The sequence below is a fragment of the Solanum dulcamara genome, chromosome 5 (assembly GCF_947179165.1).
Source record: "Solanum dulcamara chromosome 5, daSolDulc1.2, whole genome shotgun sequence".
NCBI lineage: Eukaryota > Viridiplantae > Streptophyta > Magnoliopsida > Solanales > Solanaceae > Solanum > Solanum dulcamara.
This window is the reverse complement of record NC_077241.1, coordinates 78,061,505-78,083,086: the sequence shown is the minus strand read 5'-3', so window position 1 is coordinate 78,083,086 and position 21,582 is coordinate 78,061,505. Positions and strand designations below refer to the sequence as shown.

General features: G+C 33.7%; 2 protein-coding genes across 5 annotated transcripts; both read right to left on the bottom strand.

The window, feature by feature from the left end:
* Positions 1–1,169: 1,169 nt before the first annotated feature.
* LOC129890086 (golgin candidate 6) lies at positions 1,170–12,063 on the bottom strand. 2 transcript variants are annotated; one of them, XM_055965615.1, is made up of 20 exons: positions 11,995–12,063; positions 11,638–11,696; positions 11,303–11,355; positions 10,448–10,575; positions 10,314–10,366; positions 8,518–8,664; positions 8,357–8,430; positions 8,200–8,269; positions 8,076–8,129; positions 7,874–7,969; positions 7,122–7,172; positions 6,955–7,041; positions 6,730–6,843; positions 6,576–6,647; positions 6,118–6,303; positions 5,822–5,925; positions 5,541–5,589; positions 4,311–4,376; positions 3,034–3,795; positions 1,170–1,855 (listed from the first exon to the last, which is right to left on the bottom strand). In XM_055965615.1, exons 2-20 carry the CDS (start codon positions 11,659–11,661, stop codon positions 1,319–1,321), a joined length of 2,727 nt encoding a protein of 908 aa, XP_055821590.1. In that variant the 5' UTR covers positions 11,662–11,696; positions 11,995–12,063; the 3' UTR covers positions 1,170–1,318. The 2 variants fall into 2 exon arrangements, with proteins under 2 accessions (XP_055821590.1, XP_055821591.1); XM_055965616.1 differs by lacking the exon at positions 11,995–12,063 and adding an exon at positions 11,885–11,986.
* Positions 12,064–15,371: 3,308 nt separating this feature from the next.
* LOC129890084 (homeobox protein BEL1 homolog) lies at positions 15,372–20,381 on the bottom strand. 3 transcript variants are annotated; one of them, XM_055965612.1, is made up of 5 exons: positions 20,008–20,381; positions 18,699–19,578; positions 17,731–18,122; positions 16,823–16,883; positions 15,372–16,345 (listed from the first exon to the last, which is right to left on the bottom strand). In XM_055965612.1, exons 2-5 carry the CDS (start codon positions 19,518–19,520, stop codon positions 15,677–15,679), a joined length of 1,944 nt encoding a protein of 647 aa, XP_055821587.1. In that variant the 5' UTR covers positions 19,521–19,578; positions 20,008–20,381; the 3' UTR covers positions 15,372–15,676. The 3 variants fall into 3 exon arrangements, with proteins under 3 accessions (XP_055821587.1, XP_055821588.1, XP_055821589.1); XM_055965613.1 differs by having other exon boundaries at positions 20,114–20,381; XM_055965614.1 differs by lacking the exon at positions 20,008–20,381 and adding an exon at positions 19,865–19,883.
* Between the last annotated feature and the right edge of the window lie 1,201 nt (positions 20,382–21,582).

The window sequence follows — 21,582 nt, the reverse complement described above, 5'->3', positions numbered from 1 at the left end:
GGGAAAAGGACCTCATATATACTAAATTTTATATTTAGACCTGAAATATCATTCTTTAAAAAAAGTTAACAAATAAAATTATGTGTGAGAAAGATCATATATACTCCTATGTGAAAAAATTTTAAAAAATTAATTTAAAATTAATTTTTTTACTTTCTTTAGAGAAAAATGGTATATGTGAGTTATTTATGTTACAATAAGGCTATATATAAATCACTTATTAGCTCTAAATGGCAAAACTAAAAGGTATATCAGAGCCTTTTCCCAAAATAAATTATTGAGAAGGGACACAACCTTAAGAAAGATATTTAAAGACAATAATTAAAGAGTAATTTATCAATATTACTCTTTTGATTCATCCCAATTTTTTTTAAAATTATTATTTGACAACATTACTCTTTGGATTAAAGAGTTTAGTTCCCTTCCCTAGCTAGATTTTGAAAACTTTTGGTTGTTAACTTTGTTGGTAACGATCTTGTTGGATCGAAATGTTATTATTATCTCGATGAGTTCTTAAATTCCGAGAGAGCGAAAAAAAATAGTTTTTAATATTTAAAATAAATTTTTATTTTATTTTATTTTATCGTTAATGAAATGAATTACAGTCAACACATAAGAATTTCCTAAGATAGGGCTCTTTATAAATCTGAATAACTTCAGTAATCGAAAGTGTACCTTAGCACGGTGAACTCATTTCGATAATACAGAAATACCACCAACTAAAAACACGATTGGAAATACATCGAATTGAAGAAACAGTTCTGAGATTCAAAAATTTTCTAGAGTTTCAAATCCCGTAAACTTAATAGTTCAAAATTTAAAAGCAGTTCGTATGGTTCAATAAGTTTTTTTTTAATTCTATGCAACGGTATGCTTGTTTAAATTATTTTCGCATTAGTGGTCATTTAACTATGCCTAAAAACTCATAGCATACGTGAGAATGGGCTATTCCACCTAATTCCCCTACTACCACTCACCAACACATGTACCAGATAACTCAGTACAACAAAACTTGGATAAATAAAAAGATATCACCTAATGTTTTTGCTTCCGAATACCATACTGTTGTGCCACATTTAAACGACTTAACTGCTAAAGAAGAGATTTTTTTTCATTTTAGACAGGCAACTGAAAGTAACCTACCAGATAATCATTCAAGATGGTTTACATGGTTCAAGCATAAACTATGTTGTACTGTGAAATTTTTACAATGTACAATGTATGCACCACGGGGGGGGGGGGGGGGGGGGGGGGGAGAGAAAAACTAAGAAGAAATACAGTGAAATGAATTTCCTTGAGAAAGAAAACACCAGTAAAACTAGTCTTCTTCATCTTCTTCATCAGCATCATCAGCACCAATATTATCACCTATGTCTTCCAGCAATTTATCAACATCTTCACCTAGCTCTCTTAGCCTACTGCTAAGTTTCTCCACTTTGCTTTGTTCTTGTCCGAGGCACACAAGCAAATCACTCAATTCAGCTTCACTCTCCTTCAGGGCTTCTTCCCTTGCTTCTTCCTTTAACGACTCGATGTCTCCACTCTTTAAAGCGTTCACTTCTTTTTCTAGTCGGAAGTTGGCTTGTTCCAGACTGTTGTATGCATCAGACAAACTTTTAAGATCAGATTCTGTCTTCCCAGCTAAGTTTTTGTACATTGAAGCTTCCGATTCAGCCTTGGCCTTATCTTCCTTTAGTGTCTCTATACGTTGAGAAGCCTCTTGAAGATCTCTACGCAGAGTCTCTAGTTGAACTCTGTCTGAACCCCCACTGACTTTACGCTCAAGCGGGGATGAGTTATTCCCACCAGTTTTGGCCAGATCCTCAGCCAAAGTGGCATTCCGACTCAAAAGGTCCTATTTGGAGCAGGTGAATATTGTCAGAAAAGCAAAGGTATGAAGCAAAAGGAAAGGAGGAATGCAAACATGCATCCCAACAATGCATGAAACGCAAAGGAAGCTGCTTGGAGATTGAAATGCTACTTTTTGTCTGCCAGGTCGCATTGGAGGATAGTTAGATAGGACTTCAAAGTATAGGAGAGTAAATTACTTGACTAAGATTCAGCAACTTTTAGTAATATGACTAGCATTCAACAACATACCCAGTATGGTCTCAAAAGCGGGGTCTGGGGAGGTTAGAGTGTATGTAGACCTTACCTCTACCTTGTCAGGTAGAGAGACCGTTTCCGAAAGACCCTTGGCTCAAAGAAAGCAAACACACAACATTTATGAAGACATAAGCAATAACATTATAGTAAGAAAATAGAGGCATACGAGACAAGTAGTAATATTAGAAAGCTAAGAGTGAGAAATACAGAAATAGTAAAAATACCAGAAATAATACTAATAAAATATTACTAGCCGTAGAGACCAGACACGAAACTACTTACTGCTAGCCTCCTACCCGAATCCTCGACCTCCACACTCTCCTATCAACAGTTATGTCCTCGGTAAGGGTATGACTAGCATTCATTTTGCAAATTTAATACAATGGTTTATGAGTGGAGGAGCCAGAACTTTTAAACAGGGCAGACTCCAAGGAGGCTCATACTTTAAGTAGAAGGACATAGAAAGAATTATACCACTCAGAAATCACACAGGTAAGATATATTCACATAAATGCAGAATTAAAATAGACCTACTCACTGAGGTACTAGAGGTCCATTTTCGTATATAATGGTCCTACTAGCAACTTAACCTTTCTTAAGCTTATCAAAGAGAAGGTACTTTACCTTCTTTTAGTTGTCGTGCTGCAATTTTCAATCATATTGAATAAAGATGACAGAATTATTTAAATAATTGTCAGTTTTCTCAAGTATATTAAGTTTTTATTGAAATAGAATTCTCAAGTGAATTAAGTATCACCAGCTTTGTTTTATAATGAAGTTTTTCCTGCAGCTGAGACCCTAACTGAGTAAATGTGCATGCAAAACTATATTCAGATGTAAAATAGTGAGACGCAAATAATTCTAAGCCTGTACTAAATGGACTGTGCATTTATTAGGACCATAATTTATCCAAAAAGTCCTTGCTACCTGTATCTCATGGCATTGCTTCTCCACAAAAGTCTTCAGCCGCTTGATAAAGTCAACATCGTTTTCCCCACTCCTTTGTTCAAGTTCTGCTGGTACCACGGTCACCTGGCTCTTTGGGCTACTGTAAGCTTCTACCATCTTTTCTCTTATATCAGCCTCTAAGCGCTTCAAAAAATAGACGAATGGAGAATCAAAAACTGATGTAAGCATAGGATGCTCATTCTTCTGATCAGATGATTCATTTGCGCCATCTTCAATCTCAGCCATATTAGCAGCGGAAGATCTTGTCAATGGTTTACGTGGCAAAAATGGCTTAGCAGATGTGAAAAGAGAGCTTTTCTGCATTTCGTCAAACTTTAAGAAGTACGATGTAAGCCCAACTTTTTGGCTTATGGCATCAACTATGCTATAGCCATCCCTTCCACTAGCATTGCTTTTGTTGTAGATTACACATTCCCCTAATAGTACTGCAGCCAATCCCCTTACACTAACAGTTGTGGTAGGATTTGAGACCAGCTCTAGCAAATACGTTAGGTGAGGACGTGAATCCAGGAAGCATTGCACCGCATTTGGACAATCAGAAAGCCAAATAATTAGCAATTTCAGGATAATGGGCTGAACAAACACATTCTCGGATGTGCTTGATTTTCCATCTTTACTTTTCATAGAAGAGGCAAGAGCCAGATACTTCACCATACGGTGTAACAAAGGCTCCGCCCTTCCTAGAATGGGCGTAGGTGCTTCAAGTTCAATTTGCAGAACCTGCAATTCACTTATATGTTATAACCAAAGAATAAGGTAGACAACTTCTGTATCTTATAATTCTTATCACAGAAACAGCAACACAGTCCAGCATGACCGTTCTCCCAAATATAAGGTGTATCTTGCAGCATCTATAAGACGTAAATGAATTCTAGCTCCACAAAATATAATAGTTCAGAGCGCACACGAATACTGAAAGCAACAATAACAATATAGGGTGCTGAAAAAACTATTGATAACAGCACTCTACGATGATTTTTTTCTTTGTTGATGGGTAAAAGTTTTTATTAATATGGTACCAAGATGGTACAGGTCCAAGTACAAGACAAAGCTACAACATCTCCACAGTCATACTACATCCCCCCACCCCCCAAAAAAAAAGATCCAAAAAACCAAATATTGGTCCATCCTCTCCAAAACGAAAATACCTTTTATCTTTTTATTCATGTGTGTAAAAAACTTATTTTATTCAGATTAAGAAGACATCTTTGGATGGTGGGAAGAACATAGCATACCTTTTCCTTGCATTGGTTATTACCCTTGATGACATGCGAAAGAACACTGGCAGCTCTAGAACAAGTCTGCATATTAAAGGTTAACATGCTGAGTCAGTGACAACATGACAATTAATGCTCCAAAGATGCATATTAATTCCTGAATCAACAGATATGTCCTGGCTGAGGGCGAAGCACCAAGATTTAAAATCTTTTGAGACAATTATTCAACAAATATTTAGAGCTAATTAAACAAGGAATTTTGCTTTCTTTGTTCAGAATTAACGTGGCATATTTCAAGTATTCCATGATCCATGTGCCGGTGGAATGTGGGTTTAGGTGTTCTGGCCAAGAAAAGTTGATCGGAAGCATGGAGAGAATCTAAAGTGTGCAATACTCTTGTGAACATCAGATATACCAAGAACAGAAATAACGATAATGGAGTAAAATGATAATGGATTCAAGAAAAATAACAGGTCAATTTTCACCTTCAACACAATTTTCTAATTTTCATGGAAGATGAAACCAGGAAATTGAAAAAAGTGGATGTTTTACCCAAGGGGTGTGGCCTAGTGGTAGTGGTTAATGAAATTGATTAAGAACCACGAGGTTCTCAAGTTCAAATACCAGAAGGGACAAAAACACTAGGTGATATCTTCCCATCTGTCCTAAGCCTTGGTGGACAGAGTTACCTGATACCTGTTGCGGATGGGAGGTTGCAGGTGTCTCGTGGAATTAGTCGAGGTGAGAAAATGAATTTGTTACCTTTGAGAACACTACATCAAGATTGAAACAATAAATATTCCCTCACAAAATTAACAATAAAGGAAAATCCCCACATTTTACCGATTAAATTACTATCCTTTTGTGTTGCAATCTGATATAATTTTTTTTCTAGTAAGTATTTGATATCATCTTTCTTCTATGTACAACTCAGTAAAAATGATTTCTAGAATCTTTATTAGTGTACTATGTTTAACTTTCTACAACTTACAAAGTATATCGCAAGCAAATTACGTCCTTAGGTTAGGTAATCCTTGCCAATTGTTTCTCTTCCATGAACTAAAGGATTATGTATCCAGAATCATGTGTACTGGATAAGTCTAGGGACCTCAAATAATAGTCTTAAAGATTTCAAACTAATAAATATCAAGTATTAAAGTGTCTATTTTGAAACTTCTTCAATAATAAAGTGTCTATTTAAAATATTCAGAGAACCACCAAGAAAGTGTATAAAACATATGACATTACCTCAAGATCACCTTCGTTTTCACCTGTGGTAAGACCATGTAGAAGCATGCTGCCAAAAAAAGAAGAAGAGAAAAATAGAGATAGGGGCATGAGATGTGAAGGTCATTTTGAAGCAAATTAAAGTGTTCATTTTCTTTATCTTTTGCTTTTTTATTTTGAATGTGTTACGTGTATTTATGGTATGATTGGGGGTAATTAGTGGACACTTTAATCAATCAGAAGACATTTCAAATACTCTAAAAGAAAAACTAGGAAGTAAAACTGTCAACTGCATAGATTACCTTCCAAATGACATGTTAATATCCTCCTCAACAGGGGCATGAATCATTGACTGTGGCTGCAGAATTAGGGTAGATGCCAACATTGTCTGGCCATCAGGATTTTGCTGCACCAATGACACAGAACATGCTTTAAAAAATGGCACATTTCAAGAAAGCATAATGCACAACTAAAGACCCAACAAAGGAGATAGTAAAAGAAGCTCTGTTGAACAATATCTAACATCATTCTGAAAGCATAACATACAACTGCTTGAAATATCTAACCATTTAAGTAAGAACTCAGTTAAGATGCCAACCTGACAGAAGTTCTTAAAAAGATAGTCAGCTGCCATGAACTCTTGCTTACTAGAAGTGCGCAAAAGTATCCGAAGGACAGAATTCAAAGCAGGCTCTAAATCTGGTTCCTCTCCGAGCCTTTTGCTTGCGAGTTCTTCAAGATTCATTGGGTGATTCGCAATCAGATCACCAATGCAATGAAGGGCCTGACATGGACAAAAGGCGTTTTGAAGATAAAGTTACAAGAACGAACTAGATATAGCAGCATCTATACTGAACAATGTTTACTACATTATAATGTAAATGGAATTTGAAGTAGAAAAGTCATAGTAACCGGCAATACCTCCTCACCCCCTTATACTCTCTTTATTTTTATTTTGCCTAACCAACTATTATGAATGCAGAAAGAAATCATGATAGTTGATTAACTACAAAAGAAAATCAAATACTTGAAGGTATCAAGAACTAGTCAACTCACCATACAACGCACTGGAACTGGAGCCCATTGACTTTCAACTCCTAACATGAAAAGATGGTCCAAGACCTTTTTCTATAATATCAATCAGATACATTAGGAAAGTGAGGCAATAATCCAAACATAAGCAGTTCTCACATTGATGGAAAGAACAAACCTGAACCAAGACTGTTTTATTAGTCAGCTTATTTGAATCTCTGCCAGGATCAGTTTCTGGGCCACCAATGATTAGCAAATTAATGGTTTCTAGCACACTGAGTAGATTTATTGTCTACTGGCAATCATTTAAGGCAAAGAAATGAGAAAAGACCAGTAAGGCTTAGGTACATGAGAAAATCATATCAGCAGCACACTGAATATATAAATGGATTATGGGTTTAACCTTCTCTTGTGTAAATTTGTAGGTCGTCCCTCTCAGCTTCAGAACTAATAGCAACTGATCAAAGCCCATAGTCTCTCTAAGTAATACCTGCAATAGATTCATAGTAAGTACTAGGAAAATTAAAATTATATGAGTAATGAACATTGGGGAGGCACCCAAGCAGAAACCTGATTTGATGCACTATTACGCAGGAGATTGTTCAGCAATTCAAGACAGTCCTGAAGAATTCCCAAAGTAAAAGCAACAAAGGGTTTCAGATAAATGTTCAATAAGAATGCAGTGATCAGAAATAATCTTCTTTGATAAGCTTTTCCTTGAGCCGAAGGGAGGGTCTAGCGGAAACCTCCTCTCTACCTCCCAATACTTCCCAAGGTAGAGGTAACCCCACTTGTGGGATTACACTGGGTATGTTGTACTGTCCCACATTTTCTAGGAACCCAGATGGAAGTGCACTGTAACACATATATAGGCAATTTCTAGAAACCATGAATTACGAATTTTTACAATAAAAAATGATGGTGAATGAATGCCATAAATAGGTAAGAACAAGACGGAAGTTATGCTTAGATAATGAACGGAAAGGGTAAAAAGGCAAGATAATGATAAACTTCACAAGTTCAAAACCTTTGAACAAATTCCAGCATGATTAGCCAATAATAAGTGTTGCGTAGTTACAAAGTATTTATACCAAAATCAGCATGAATTTAAGTGAAGAACCCAAAATATTTCAATGACAGTTGAAGTGAATTGAGCACATGATGACTGAAAAATTATTTTCCCCAGCTCCCTCCAGAAAATTCTTTGGATTGTTTTGTTAACAAGGAGATGGGAATGCAACATCAGAGTCGTCCAAGTTTTCTGATCTCTACTATTCTACAAAAAACATTTTAGACTTAAGCTTAAGATTACTTGTCCAAACCTGCACAACAACACCTCCTTCTGAACCTCCTTCCTCTTTAATAATGCTGAATATCTTTTCAAAAGCACCTTCAAAGACCACAATTTTTTGAATTTCCTGTAGATTTTAAGGGAGTTAAGTCAAATGCTAGGCACAAAGTAAGTAAATTTTGAAGATTTAGAACAGGGGGAGGCAGCCACCAAGGAAAGGAAGCAGCACTCACTTCAGCCTCACGGGTCAAGTAAGTCAGAAGTAACAGTGCCTCATTTCGTATGACCTTCAAGACATGCATAAGTTAGAATACCACAAAGACAGAGCATAATAATTTTATCATTTCCAGTTCATACCTCACGATCCATAAGCATATCCATCAGCCGTGTGATACCACGGGGAATGCTAAGAATAGCTTCCTGTAACCTGAATATTATTTCAGCATGTCGTCTCCTCAAAATGGGCTTATGAAAAAGTACTCGAAACTAAATGCAGTGGAAGTACTAAACATACCTTTGTGGAGAATTAGTTAGGAGGGCCGTCAAAAGTTGAAGTGTATAGTATCGTACATAGAAATCCTCCTCTGACTGCCAGAGTATTAGATCAGCCAATCGCAAAGAGATTACTGACTATACAACTAAAACAAGCAAGAATAATAGCAATAACATTCTTACCAACAAACTTAAGAGAAGAGAGATATTATCTACTTCTCTAGAAAGCAAGTCACTATTCATCAGAGTTGGCTGAACCTCATTTGCAGGCCCTTTTGCATGACCAATTCGAGATAAAGCGCCCACAAGAGTTTCCAGAGCCCCCCTGACCTTCAAGTACCCAATATGAGTAACTTAGTACTGAGTCAGATGAGGAAGATAATAATGTTGCATAAAAACGTACATCAATTGACAAAAAGGGAAGATTTTATCATTTGCCACCAACGGAAAATTGAGGACCTTTTCAGCAAAAAGTTGTTGCTGTGTATTTATTTTTGATAAAGTAAAAAGTAGCAGGCTCTATCATACAGGCATCAACCAAAACAACAAAATGCATTAGATCTTACTCAACTTTCAAAAGTAAATACCTTGTGGTCCGAAACTTTAAAAGAGAAAAGAAAGGGTTCCGCCAACAAAACTGAGATAGTTACACAAAGAATTTAGTTTTGAGATAGTATCTACCAAAAATTGTTCTTTACCAGCAGAAGACCGCACAGTTTGATCAATGACACAAAAAATATTCCACAGTAATAGTGAAAAAGATCTCAACAGAAATAGGAATTTGAAAATTGTTTTAACTGTACTTCTCTGATTGGCTGTTGTCCTAGGAAACTGATATGGAAAGTCAAAATTCCACATACAGTTGCTTGCTTTAGATGGCTGTTGGCAGAAGAGGCAGTCATGACACAGAATAATCTTATCAAGAGGGGATACCAATTATTCTCCAAATGTCACTTATGTGGAGAGGAGGCAGAAATAAATAATCATCTCTTTATGCATTGTAAGAAGACAGATCAATTATGGAGGATAGTTCTCAATATAAGGGAAATCATGTGGGCTATGCCAATGAGAATATCTGAAGTTCTAGCATGTTGGAACAGTAACATAATCTCCTAAACCGGAAAGAGACGGAGAATTGTCCCAGCTTGTATTTGGTGGACAATTTGGAAAGAAGAAATCAAATGTGCTCTGAAGATAAATGCAGTATTATACAGAAGCTGAAGCTGAAGTGTCTAGTCCTTTTCTATTTTTGGAGTAAACAAGAGTACCTAGAAGATCTTGAATCTATTTTTGATGTTTTAGAATCCTTACAAGAAGACAAAGGATTGGAATCCTTCCTGTATTCCACATTGTAATTATGGTAACTGCACATGTTGCAGTCTGTTTTATATATATACAACTTATGTTACCTTTTCCAAAAAGAATAAAATAAAAAAGAAACTGTAGTTCTCAAATGTTCCCTTCCCTCTGGTTAGTCTCTTTAAACAAACCTAATATTAGTAGTAATTCTTTAAAAAAAAAGAAACAAAAATGAAGGGGGAAAAGGAAAGATCTTAAATAACAGCCAGAGCATAAATTAATATAAGACGTGTTTTTTGTCTTTTAGAACCAGTAAAGAGACGTGTCCACACGTAACCATCACGAGCAGAAGGTAATGAAACATAGTTACCGACAACATTGACAACATTAGCCTTTAACAAAAATAGTATTGATTTCACTCTGATCATCAATATGTTCACTCAAGCCAAATTTACAGCGATCATTGGTACCACACAAGCAATAAAGCACTTGTAGATGAAAAGACGAGAAGTTTCTACAAACATATAGTTAGGACTATATACCAGACATCATGAAAAGACGAGAAGTTTCTACAAACATATAGCTTGAACTTTCATGATAATAATACACAGAATGCATAAGCCCCACTAAAATAACATTAACATATCTTAGTTTTAAAATTGGCAACAAAGCAATTGTACCATCTCAAAATCATCACGCTCCTCCTTTAAGACGCTCAATATCACTGGGAATCCTGCAAGAAATAACAGATTTAAATAAACATTATTATATGATGGTGAACTTCGCGTGCAGATAACAAAATATAGACACTAACCCATTGCTCCAAAGGCCATTTGTCCAGCACGACTTTCAGAGACAACAGACTGAAGTTCAAGCATAGCAGCTCTCCTGTCCTCAGCCAGCACACCGTTGCTAATCCGGTCAAGCAAGCGTTCGACATAGCTATCGGTAAAGACAACAAACTAGATTACTTAACATGCTAGACAAGTTAGATTAGACTGCAACATGGAAATTGTGCTTTCCTAACTTAAAAAAAGCAAATAGAGTACAAGATAATCAGTTGGACAATCTAAGGGAAACTAAGGGAAAAACTTAATTTCCAGGATCATAATGTCTTAAACATTTCCCAATTTTAGCAAGAAGACATTTCTTCTAACCATACCGAAAATATAAGTTCTGCAGACGATCTCTACTAAGGGCTCATATTTGATGGATGCTATAAACACTTAACCCATCAAGAAATATGATTAAAAAAAGTATTCTCCTGAATTCAAAGTGAATAAATACAGACCAGAATCCATTTTCCTGCCAGGTAGTGGATCATTTATGTTATTATCTTTTCTTAGTAAGGTTATTAGTTTTAAAAGGATTTTTCTTGATAACAGAGAATTCCTTGAAGACGAGCGGCACCAGCTTGAACTTGAAGGATAATGGGTCCATCCCTTTACCTTTCTTCACTCATATACCAATTTTTCAAATGATCGAATATCGCCCAAACAAGTGAGGATTCATATAGCTGACCTCAGCTAATTTGAGATTGAGTCTGTAGTTATTTTTGTTTTCAGGTGCACGAATTGTTCATCACATAAACAACATCAAGTCATAAATGCACATTGGAATTTATCCCGTTAGAGCTATCAATATGGGAATTGATCAAACAAAAACTTACCTATCTTCACTTGAACCCGAGTTTTCATTACGAAACACCCTTCCAACTACACCCTGCAAAACAAAACATTTTCAATCACAACTAGTTACACATCATCAAAACATTCATCATCAGCCATCCATACTAATTCTTCTTTTGATAACGTGGGGTCTGAGTCAGCTTGATCGCAACTCAGGATACATGTCGCTTCCCACCAGCAACATGTACCAGGATTTGAACCTCACACCTGATGGTGCTCAACTCACTTCATAGGCCACACCCTCGGCTATCAACCATCCATACTACATTTTCCATGAAAATTAAAAATCACCTATTTTAGGAAACCAAAAAAATACCTGATACTTGGCAACTAAATCCATCCGTCTACAAGCAGCTGATCACAATTCTTCAAATTCTGGAATACATTACGAAAAAACAAAATCCCCTCATTTAACAATAGCGAACAATAGGGTCAAACCCAAATCTAAAATTCGAAAAAAAAATCAAAACTTGATAAGAAATTGACATTAATTTCGATCAAATACAAGTGAAATTATTTTTTCTAAGAAATTCAAAACTATAATAAAGGACTATTGACTTTACCATAAAATCAACGAGAACAAACAATTCAAAGCTCAAAAAAAAACGCTTTTTCTCTGTACAAAAGAAACGAATAACGAAAAGCTTATAATCTTATGGTGTTGTGAGTTTACCTGAGACAAAAGATGAGATCGCAGAGAGGAACTGAAGAAAGAGACGGAAATAGAGAAAGTCGGGTCAAAACGTTAAAAGGGGGTGGACTGGATTTGAACTGGGCCCGGCCCGTGTGTCTTATTCATTCTTGGGCCGGGTTGATTTCACGACCCGAATTGCAGTTTTTGACATAGGTGCCATTTTGATTTTTGACCGTATTTGAAAAAAAAAATAGTTTTTATTTTGAAAGTAAAAAAATAATATATAAGAATTTAGAATTTAAAGTTTAAAGTTTATGAATTTTTATAACAATTTTAAATTAATATATAATAATAATTAGGTTTGCAACTACATATTTATAAATATTTAATGAAGTTATGTGCAAATTATGCTACTGTTAATGCAACCCATAAACTATATATGCTATAGGTGCACCCTTGTATACAGTAGTGGCGAACCAGAAATTTTACTACGGCGTGTCAAAATATTAAAACTTAGATACATGTTCAAAAACAAGAAGGAGAATCAACACATTGTATTAATACATAAAACTAGAATTTTAACTTAGCTAAATAGCTAATACAATTTTTCGGTGAAGAAATGTCAATTAACACCCTAGTTTAGTATATAAGGTGGCTCCACCACTGCTTGTATATAGTACTAATAGATAAATCTCATACTCTCATTTTTAATTTACATAAGAAATAATTTGATCGAATACAAAATTTAAAAAAGAAATATTGTGTGGTTATAAAAACTTATTATTAGGAGTAAAATGGGAAATTCAAGTTAAATTATTGGAATATACCTTCGGCTTCTGAATATGTTAATGGATTTATTACTTCATTACTCAAAATATTCGTTTGAAAACTTTACTTTAGGATTCTTATTCAAGTTTGCATGTTTATATATCATTTATTGAAATTTTACTCCTTTGTCCTACAATAAGTTTCTTTTTCACTTTTTAAGATTAAAGAGTAAAATAAAGGAAAAGATTTCATCAAATTTATAAATGTCTTATGTCACATTGTTGAAAATGGTAAAAGCTCCAACTTAAGAGTTCTCTTCACTTAGTAATGGAAGGTGTATACAACAACCTACTCAGTGAAATTTCACTGAATGAGGTTTGGGAATGATAGAGTGTACGCAGACCTTACGATTACTTTGAGAAGATTGAAAGACTGTTTCCGAAAGACCCTCGGCTCAAATGCATCAAACCTAAGTAAAATAATAAGAAGAAAAAACAATGTAGAAAACAATCGTTAATAAAAAAGGCAATGTAAAGTCTACAAGAAAAAAACAATAATAACAACAAAATAATGTGATAATCGAAACATAATAACATAAGACAAAACAACACTTCACTCCTACTAACCTTCTATCCTGATATGCGTCCTTCATTCCTTCCTATCTAGAGTCACGTCCTCGATAATATGAAGCTACACCAAATCCTGTCAAATCACTTTTTCCCAATATTTTTTCTACCTACTTCTACCCTTCTGGTTACCCCTTATAACCAACCTTTCGCACCTCCACATTGAGCGTCAACCCACCTCCTTTTTGTATCAGAGTCAGTCTTATGACTATTATTACACATCAAAATATTTCTAACAAAAGTAATTTTTAATTTATTTGTTATAAAAACATCAATAACAAAGAAAGGAGAAACAACTAAATGAACTACAACGTCATCAAAAAGTTGTCTTTGCTCCTACTTTTGCTAATACGTTCCTGTTTTGCTCCTTAGCTTGAGGCTGTGGCTAATCCTAACCGAATTTTGTTAGGATTAGCTATAATTTTTTTATTGTTTAGTTATAGAATTTTTCTATCGCTAATTCCTATTTTTATAATATGATTACCTCTTGCAAGTCAATGCATATTTCAAAACAAATAAATATGGTTGAATGTTTTCATTTTCTAGAAAAAGATATCTAAATGGGAAGTATCTAAAACAAACCATGGAAACAGAAAGAAAGCAATAAACATAATGTTTCTGAAAATAGAATATTTTACATGTGCAGAACTAAACTCCAACTACCAGCCATTTGCTACCTTAAAATTCAGCTGTGGACACAAGATACCACGAAAGAAAGAAAATAAAATACCATACGATAAAATAACTAATTAATTAAAAAGAAAATCCTAGCAGAGACAAAATATTAGGTGATTTCTTCATATCTGTTTTAGTTTTGATGGACAGAGTTACCTAATATCTATTGTTGGTGAAAGTTGACAGATATTCTATAAAATTAATCGAAATACATGCAAGCTGACCCTGAACACCATTATTATAAAAAAATGTTTTTTTTTCTTCATGATGAATAGAAATTTTATAGATGGTTTAAATTATTAAACTCCCATGCATGTTCTATAGTAAAATAAGCAAATCAATTTTCATATATAGTACAAATTACAATATAAATATAAAATATTGGAAATTAACTAAAAGTTACTATAATCTTAAGCTAACAATAAAGAGAAAGGGCATTGAATAAACTACAAAAAGAAAGGTCTCTTTCAATTTCCTGAGTGTCACGACCAAAGCTCATGTTATGTATTATTCACTTTTGTACAATAAAGCTTATGAATTTGTCTCAACTTGGATTATATATAATATCATCACATCCAACAACGTTACTGTGTATCATGTGAATATATGTCTTATATAAATTTCTTCATTTTCTTCTCCTTTTTGATTTTTTTTATTTAAATGAGATTCATCTAAGGTAACATGCATGTACACCTTCTTGGAAAATCTCAAGCCTAGAAAAGTCTATTCATTCTTCTCTTCGATCGGTCTTCTATCATGAGCGTCACACTCATGACTCTCAAGAAAAATAGCTTCTTCGCAATTTTTTGGTAAAAAAAATTCCTGATAATTGGACAAATGAAGTTTTTTTTTTTTTTGTGTGTGTGTGATATTATTCATGGATTATTATGAAATAATTAATGATGCTTCTTTTTCCAGTTTCTGTTGGATGGTCTTAATCTTGGTAATTGAGAGGCTAACTGATTTTGCAGCTTAATTTAATTCTCCTTGTACCAATCCCAGAAAACAAAATCTCCAAAGCATCCTTACAAATTAAAATTGTTTTTTTTTTCTCATTTGAATTATTAGAACCACACATGATTCCATCACTTATGCTACCAAATAATCTCAAACATAAAAGAGAGCTAGAGAGGGAACAACAACATACTCAGTATAATTTCACGAGTGAATTTGAGAAGGAATACACAGATCTTACCTCTACTTTGATAGGAAGACTGTTTCGATAGACCGGTAACTTGGCTCAGGAGAGAGAGATTTATAATAATATATAGTATTTTTTTTTTCTTTCGAAATTACAAAATCTGTATATACTGATATTTGCTTCAATCACATGGCAATAATTTGGATGCATGGTGGTAAACATTTACCAAGATTTTCACAAAAAAAAAAGCTATAGCATCCAAGAATTACCAGCTATAGAAACAAAATTCATGTCACCCAAAATACCTAAAAATTCCAAAATGTAGAATTTTTAATAATTGTATGATTCCAAATCACTTCTTTTAATCTATACCCCATATTGTTGCAACTACTAGGTATTACTACTTAAAATATCTACCTATCATCACCACCGATAATAATTCATCAAGAACCAATATATTATAAGGTCCAAAATCAATAATATTCTCCTTCTTCTTGTTGTTGTTGTTTTTTTAACCAGCCAAATCATGAAGAAGTTGTGCCCCCATCAAGTTTCTATATGGCAAATTCTGATTTTCACTGTCCAAAAGTGATGAATATTGAACTTGATCATCATCTCTAGGATAAAAAAGTGAACTTTGATGATGTGATGGTTGTGATGAAAATGTACTTAACCCCATTGATGATCCACTTCCACCATGTTGTTGTAATCCCAGTGTTAAAGAAACACCCCCTCCAAGATTCTTGTTACTCATTCCTCCATGATGATGATCACCATCACCATAAGCAATATTTGTTGAAAAATCTAGCTCAATCGCACCAAACGATTGATCTCCACCTCTAATTACTCCATAGTTTTGAACTTGATGATCATGTTGAATGAAATTTTTGTTGGTATGATCATTTTTCTCATGAGGGTGATGATTTATGATGGAAGATATGCACTCAGAGTCAATTCTTACAAGATTTGGCTTTTGATCTTGATGATGATCAATGTGTGATGATTGATGAGGATTATTTTGATGAATTGTCATGTTATTTTGATGAATTGTCATGTCATCAAAGGCTTTTGATCCATCTGGAGATCCAAGATTTTCCTCTTCTTTGGTTTCTTCTAAGTACATTTCTTCCACCATGGGCTTCCATAGCCTTACCCTTGCATTAATGAACCAATTAGACACCTGCCCAAAAAGAACAAAAGAAAAAATGCATTGAATCTTTCATGCATGATGACTTTAATTTGTAAAAGACAAATAGTTCAAGTTATATATGTACTGATAATGTAAACAGTCAAACCAGTTATAAGATAATTACTATATGTACTAGTAAGAGTATAAGTTCTATGTACTGAAGACACTATCAGATCATCTAAAAGATAACTACAAGTAACTCTCTACGCAAATGGAAATCAATCTTCTATATAATAGGTCAAAACGCTCGAGAGTATAAAAAACCTTTATATTGTCACTCTGTCAGAGCATATAACTTAAACTCCGCATTACATCTCTATTATAAGCAAAAGTATGTAACATGATGAGAATGATAATTAACTGGTCGATAGTGTAAAAAATCTTTATACTAGTATATATATAACATAAATTCAAAGACAAAAGGCTATATATATATAATAAAATGTTATGGTGTAGAAAGTGACATGCCTGGCTTCTTGAAAGACCAGTTTGGCGAGCTAAAATGTGTTTATCAACATCACTTGGGTACCTGCAAATATTGTTGCCATAAAGAAGAAAGTAAACATAATTTGTACTTATAGCATAGTTTATAATAACATATATATTGTACTTTCTATATGATGTAACAAAATGAAATCAACAAAAATTCTATAGGCAGAATTGTTGTGAGGTAGTATAGTATAAGTATAGTTAAAACCGACAAAGGAAAAAAGAAAAAGGAGTTACTGTAACAACAGATTGAGAGTAACTCCAAGATATTTAGCTATTATTGTGAACAATGATTGATGACCCATGGAAAGATCCTTGGTACTACAACTACAAGTGGGGTTATATTGTTTCATTTTTTTATTTACAAAACTTTGATTTTTCCTCAGTAAATAATAGCCATCACTCAAAATAATAGCATTCAAAAATATAATATACAACAACAATAATATATTCAGTGTAAACCATCTCCGGAAAGAGTGGTATGTACACAGTCTTACCTCTATCTTGTGAAGATAGAGAGACTGTTTCAATAGAAGCATATAAAAAATCAAATATGTAAAATAAATACAATAGCGAACAAGATATGTTGAAATGAACAAGTAACAACAAATAATAATAACTTAGCCAAAGAAACAACAATTACTGATAAAAGAACTAGACAAGTTCAAATGTATAATATATATAAATTATTTTGCTCGACAGCCAAATGTGTAACTTGCGTTAATTATATATATAATTTATAGTAAGTTGAATTCATCAAATTTAAATTTCGGATCCATCTTACAAGTGAAGAAAGTGTTCAAAGAGCATAAGCACATACCATAAGTTAAAAAGTAGTACGCACAGTAAATTGAATTCATCAAATTTAAATCTGAGATTCGACTTACGGGTGAAGAAAGTGTTCAAAGAGCCATGCACGCAGAACGGAGACTGATCTTTCTGGGAGACCGCGTTGCGGTCTCCATGGATGAGTCTCCATCATATTCATCTGTTGAAAAGCTTTTTGCTGCCTTAGAGTTTGATCAAGAAGTCTGAGTCTTGGTGTTTCTCCTCTTGTTGAACCAGGAATAAGAGTACTAGTACTGTCTTTTTCTCCCATGGCATTTTTTGTGGACTTAATTTGTGCCACAATTCCATCTCTTAGGCATCTAAAATGCCTTGACATGGCCCTTGATGCTAACGCTGAGTAAACTGTTGCTGCTCCATTTCCAGCCACTGCTTCAAATGTTGATACAACAGCCTTCATTTGATCACAATAATGTTTGTACCTTCTATCCACCTACACATAAATAAATAAAAACAGACACGTTAGTCTATGTAAAATCAGTGAAAAAAGTTAAACCAAGAAAAGCAAAAAAAATTGAATCTTTTTTTATCTCTTTTGCCTGGTGAAGCATGAACAACAACAACATACGTACAAGTGGGGTCTGGGGCCAAGTTGCGCGGATTCTTCATTTTCGATGTCTCATCCGTGATGAATTCTCCAAAAATACACTATTTTTGGAGAATCTGACACGCATCTGTTGACATTTTTGAAGAGTCCGAGTAACATAGGCCTGGAGGAACCTACACAAACCTTACCTTTACCTTGGAAGACAAAGAAGTTGTTTTTGATAGCATGGTGAAGTATGAGTAATGAAAAAAAGGAGAAAAGGGTTCTAGAAAATTAATGGAATAGTGAAATTGTCACCATGTGGGCATTAATGGAAAAGGGTCTTTCAGCCTCTCAATTAGTTCATCAAGATTTGAACTTTGAATTGTTACAAACAGTTAAAAAACAAAACACTTTAACTTTTTTCAACTTTTTCATGTCAAAAGATTGAAAGAAACATTAAACAGAATTTAAAGAACATACCTCTTCAAGCATTTGGAGCAATTTTGTTTTTCTTTTCTGAAGTTCTAAGAGGTCATGAGACTGTAAAAGTTGCTTTTTTGAAGTACTAGCACTGATCTCTTGTTGCTTTAGTACTTTTGATGAAGAATGATCATTATTCTGCTTTATTCTGAGACTACAGAATTCACCGAGCAACTCCTGAGCTGGACCTAAGTACTTAGAGTCCCTAACTTGATGATGATGAAAGTACCCTTGTTGTAGATTTGCAGATTTACCCAAAAAACCATCATGTATTAGTCCTATTTCTTGATGATGTCTTAGCTCAAAAGACTGTAAACCAATACTAGAAGGATTTGATGAACAGAGAGACAATGAAAGTCCTTGACTTGGCCTTTCATTTCCTTCACAAGGAAAAACACATCTCATAGATGGATCATCAACAAGTAATGTTCTGTTATTCTCATGATGCCAAGATTCTTGATGATCATCATCATGAGTTGTCGTCGTTGCAACCAACATATTTTCACTACCATGTTGGTAAAATTGTTCAGTAATGTTCTTGGAAGATGAAGGAGTACCATGATCATCACCATTGATCTTGTTGATGAGAAAATTACCTTTCCACAACACATGAGGATTATTGTTGTTTGGTGGAAACCCTATCATTTCCATACTAGAAGTACTACTCAAATTGTACATCTCTGGATTTGTTTCAAAATTTTGCAACTGATGATTCACCATATGTGTTGGATTTGGATTATCTGATGAAAACCAATAACCAGTATTAGTAACCATTGATGATGATCTTGGTTTTATCTCTTCACTTTCTTGATGACCAGCCATATATAATATACATATATAAAGATCTCTGCTTTATCACTCTTTAAGTACTTTCATGATTCTGCAACAAACAAAAATCCCATCAAGATCTGCATATCTTTTATTAAAACAACCCAAAAATGGCAAAAAAACAACATAGGTAGAGTGAAGAACATCAAAAGGCAAAGATCAAGTGAACTAGAAATATTTGTTACCTTTTTTGAACAAAAAAGATTGAATTTTTACTCACTCAAGTGCTTGTACCAACATAGATGACTAGTTAAAACTTCAAAACAAGAAACAAAAAAGTAAAAACAAGATCAAGCGAACTATATATAAAGGTTTTTTTTAGTTAACATCAAAGTTACCTTTTTTCAACAAAAAGATTGAATTTTACTCACTCAAGTGCTTGTACAACATAGATGAGTAGTTAAAAATTTCAAAACAAGAAAAATAAAATAATCAAAGTGAACTAAAAATAAAAGGGGTTTTTAGTTACTATCAAAGTTACCTTTTTTCAACAAAAAGATTGAATTTTTACTCATTCAAATGCTTGTACCAACTTGTTTTTGCACATAGATGACTAGATAAAACTTCAAGAAGATCAAGAATTGGACCTTTTTTTTGTGTTGTTTTTCTCAAAGAAAACAAGAAGCATGGCGTACTATGAAAAAAAACATCCTTAGAAATTACACAGGATGATGATGATGATCAGATGAAGGAGAAAACATTATGGATTTTCCAGAGGTTAAGGAGAGAGAGAGATAGTGTGGCCTAAGAGGGTGTGTGATGATGACTTGTAAGCCATGTTTTTTCATTGATATATGCTTTTTTGCTCTTACTTTCTCTCTCATGCAAAACAAGATATAATCAATACGTACAAAATAGACTTCCTAGAAAGAAAATCAAATCAAATTAATTAAAGACACCCCTCTCCCTCTTCAATAATTAATCCTTAAACCAATTAAAAGACGACGTAAAATGAATTCAATCTAACAACAATAACATACTCAGCGTAATTTCATAAGTGAGATCTAAAAAAGAGATTGTGTACATTGTTTTAAAATATGATTTATGTTATACTAGTACTATTCTGACCTGCTTTGAAATATTTTTTCTTGAGTCGAGAGTCTATCAAAAATAATTTTTTTATCTTCCAAAGTAGGATAAGGTATGCATATCATCTACCCTCCTCAAATTCTCATTTGGATTACACTGAGTATATTATTGTTGTAGTAAGTTATACCAGTATTCTTTAATTATGTGACACTTCCTTTTTTTTTTAATTCTAAAAATAACCATGTTTTCTATATTTATAAATAAGTTAGCTATAAACTTTTCATTTTACCCCTAATAATGTACTTTTACCGTCCAAAGAATACATATGTTGCCTTTTCTTTTCAAGAGTCAATTTGACTAATCATTGTACCTAGAATGGATTTGGCCAATTCAATAATTTAAAAGTAAATTTTTGATATTCAAAAATGATACGAAAAGTATTATAAGTTACAGTTCTTCCCATCCATGTCAATACGATGAAGGAAAGATACATTTTAACATGTTGGTCAAAGTTCATCATAATTTCAATCTCGAAAAAACAGAAAGCTATAGATATATAATTTGTGATCGAACAGAGAGTATTTCATAAATACGAATACCATGTCATATTTAAAATTATATAAATTTTGACAATCTATTTTTTTGATCTTTAATATTTAGTCAAATATCATCACATAAAATAAAACAACGAGAGTACTATATAAAATTTCAAGCTAAGTATTGCTTTGTGAAGTAGACATCTAAACAGGAACCATGAGTCAGAGAATTAAAAAAGATCATACATAGTTCTATATTACAAGCTGCCAAAATCACATTTTTAATTTTTTGTTCTTGATTACTACTATACCATATATTATACTTATAATCTTAAACCCTAAAAACTCATTATGTCATTATTAGTTAATTGGGGGTGGGGGGAGTCCCAAGAAAAAAAAGATACAAATCCCTAGAACTGAAGCTAAGCTATAGTTTGTAACCAGGCTTTTTCAGATGGTGTTTTTTTTCACAAGTCTGTTTCCTTCATTTG

What these genes read in the sequence shown, in the direction of transcription:
- LOC129890086 (XM_055965615.1), bottom strand. Translation starts at nt 11,661, where the DNA reads ATGGATTTAGTTGCCAAGTATCAG. An exon ending in CTCTTCTCTTAAGTTTGTTG is followed by an intron (nt 8,431 to 8,517) that starts GTAAGAATGTTA and finishes ATACTCTGGCAG; the next exon opens with TCAGAGGAGGATTTCTATGT. An exon ending in ATAAAACAGTCTTGGTTCAG is followed by an intron (nt 6,648 to 6,729) that starts GTTTGTTCTTTC and finishes TTGATATTATAG; the next exon opens with AAAAAGGTCTTGGACCATCT.
- LOC129890084 (XM_055965612.1), bottom strand. Translation starts at nt 19,520, where the DNA reads ATGGCTGGTCATCAAGAAAGTGAAGAGATAAAACCAAGATCATCATCA. An exon ending in TGCTCCAAATGCTTGAAGAG is followed by an intron (nt 18,123 to 18,698) that starts GTATGTTCTTTA and finishes ATTTATGTGTAG; the next exon opens with GTGGATAGAAGGTACAAACA. An exon ending in CTGGTCTTTCAAGAAGCCAG is followed by an intron (nt 16,346 to 16,822) that starts GCATGTCACTTT and finishes CTTTTTGGGCAG; the next exon opens with GTGTCTAATTGGTTCATTAA.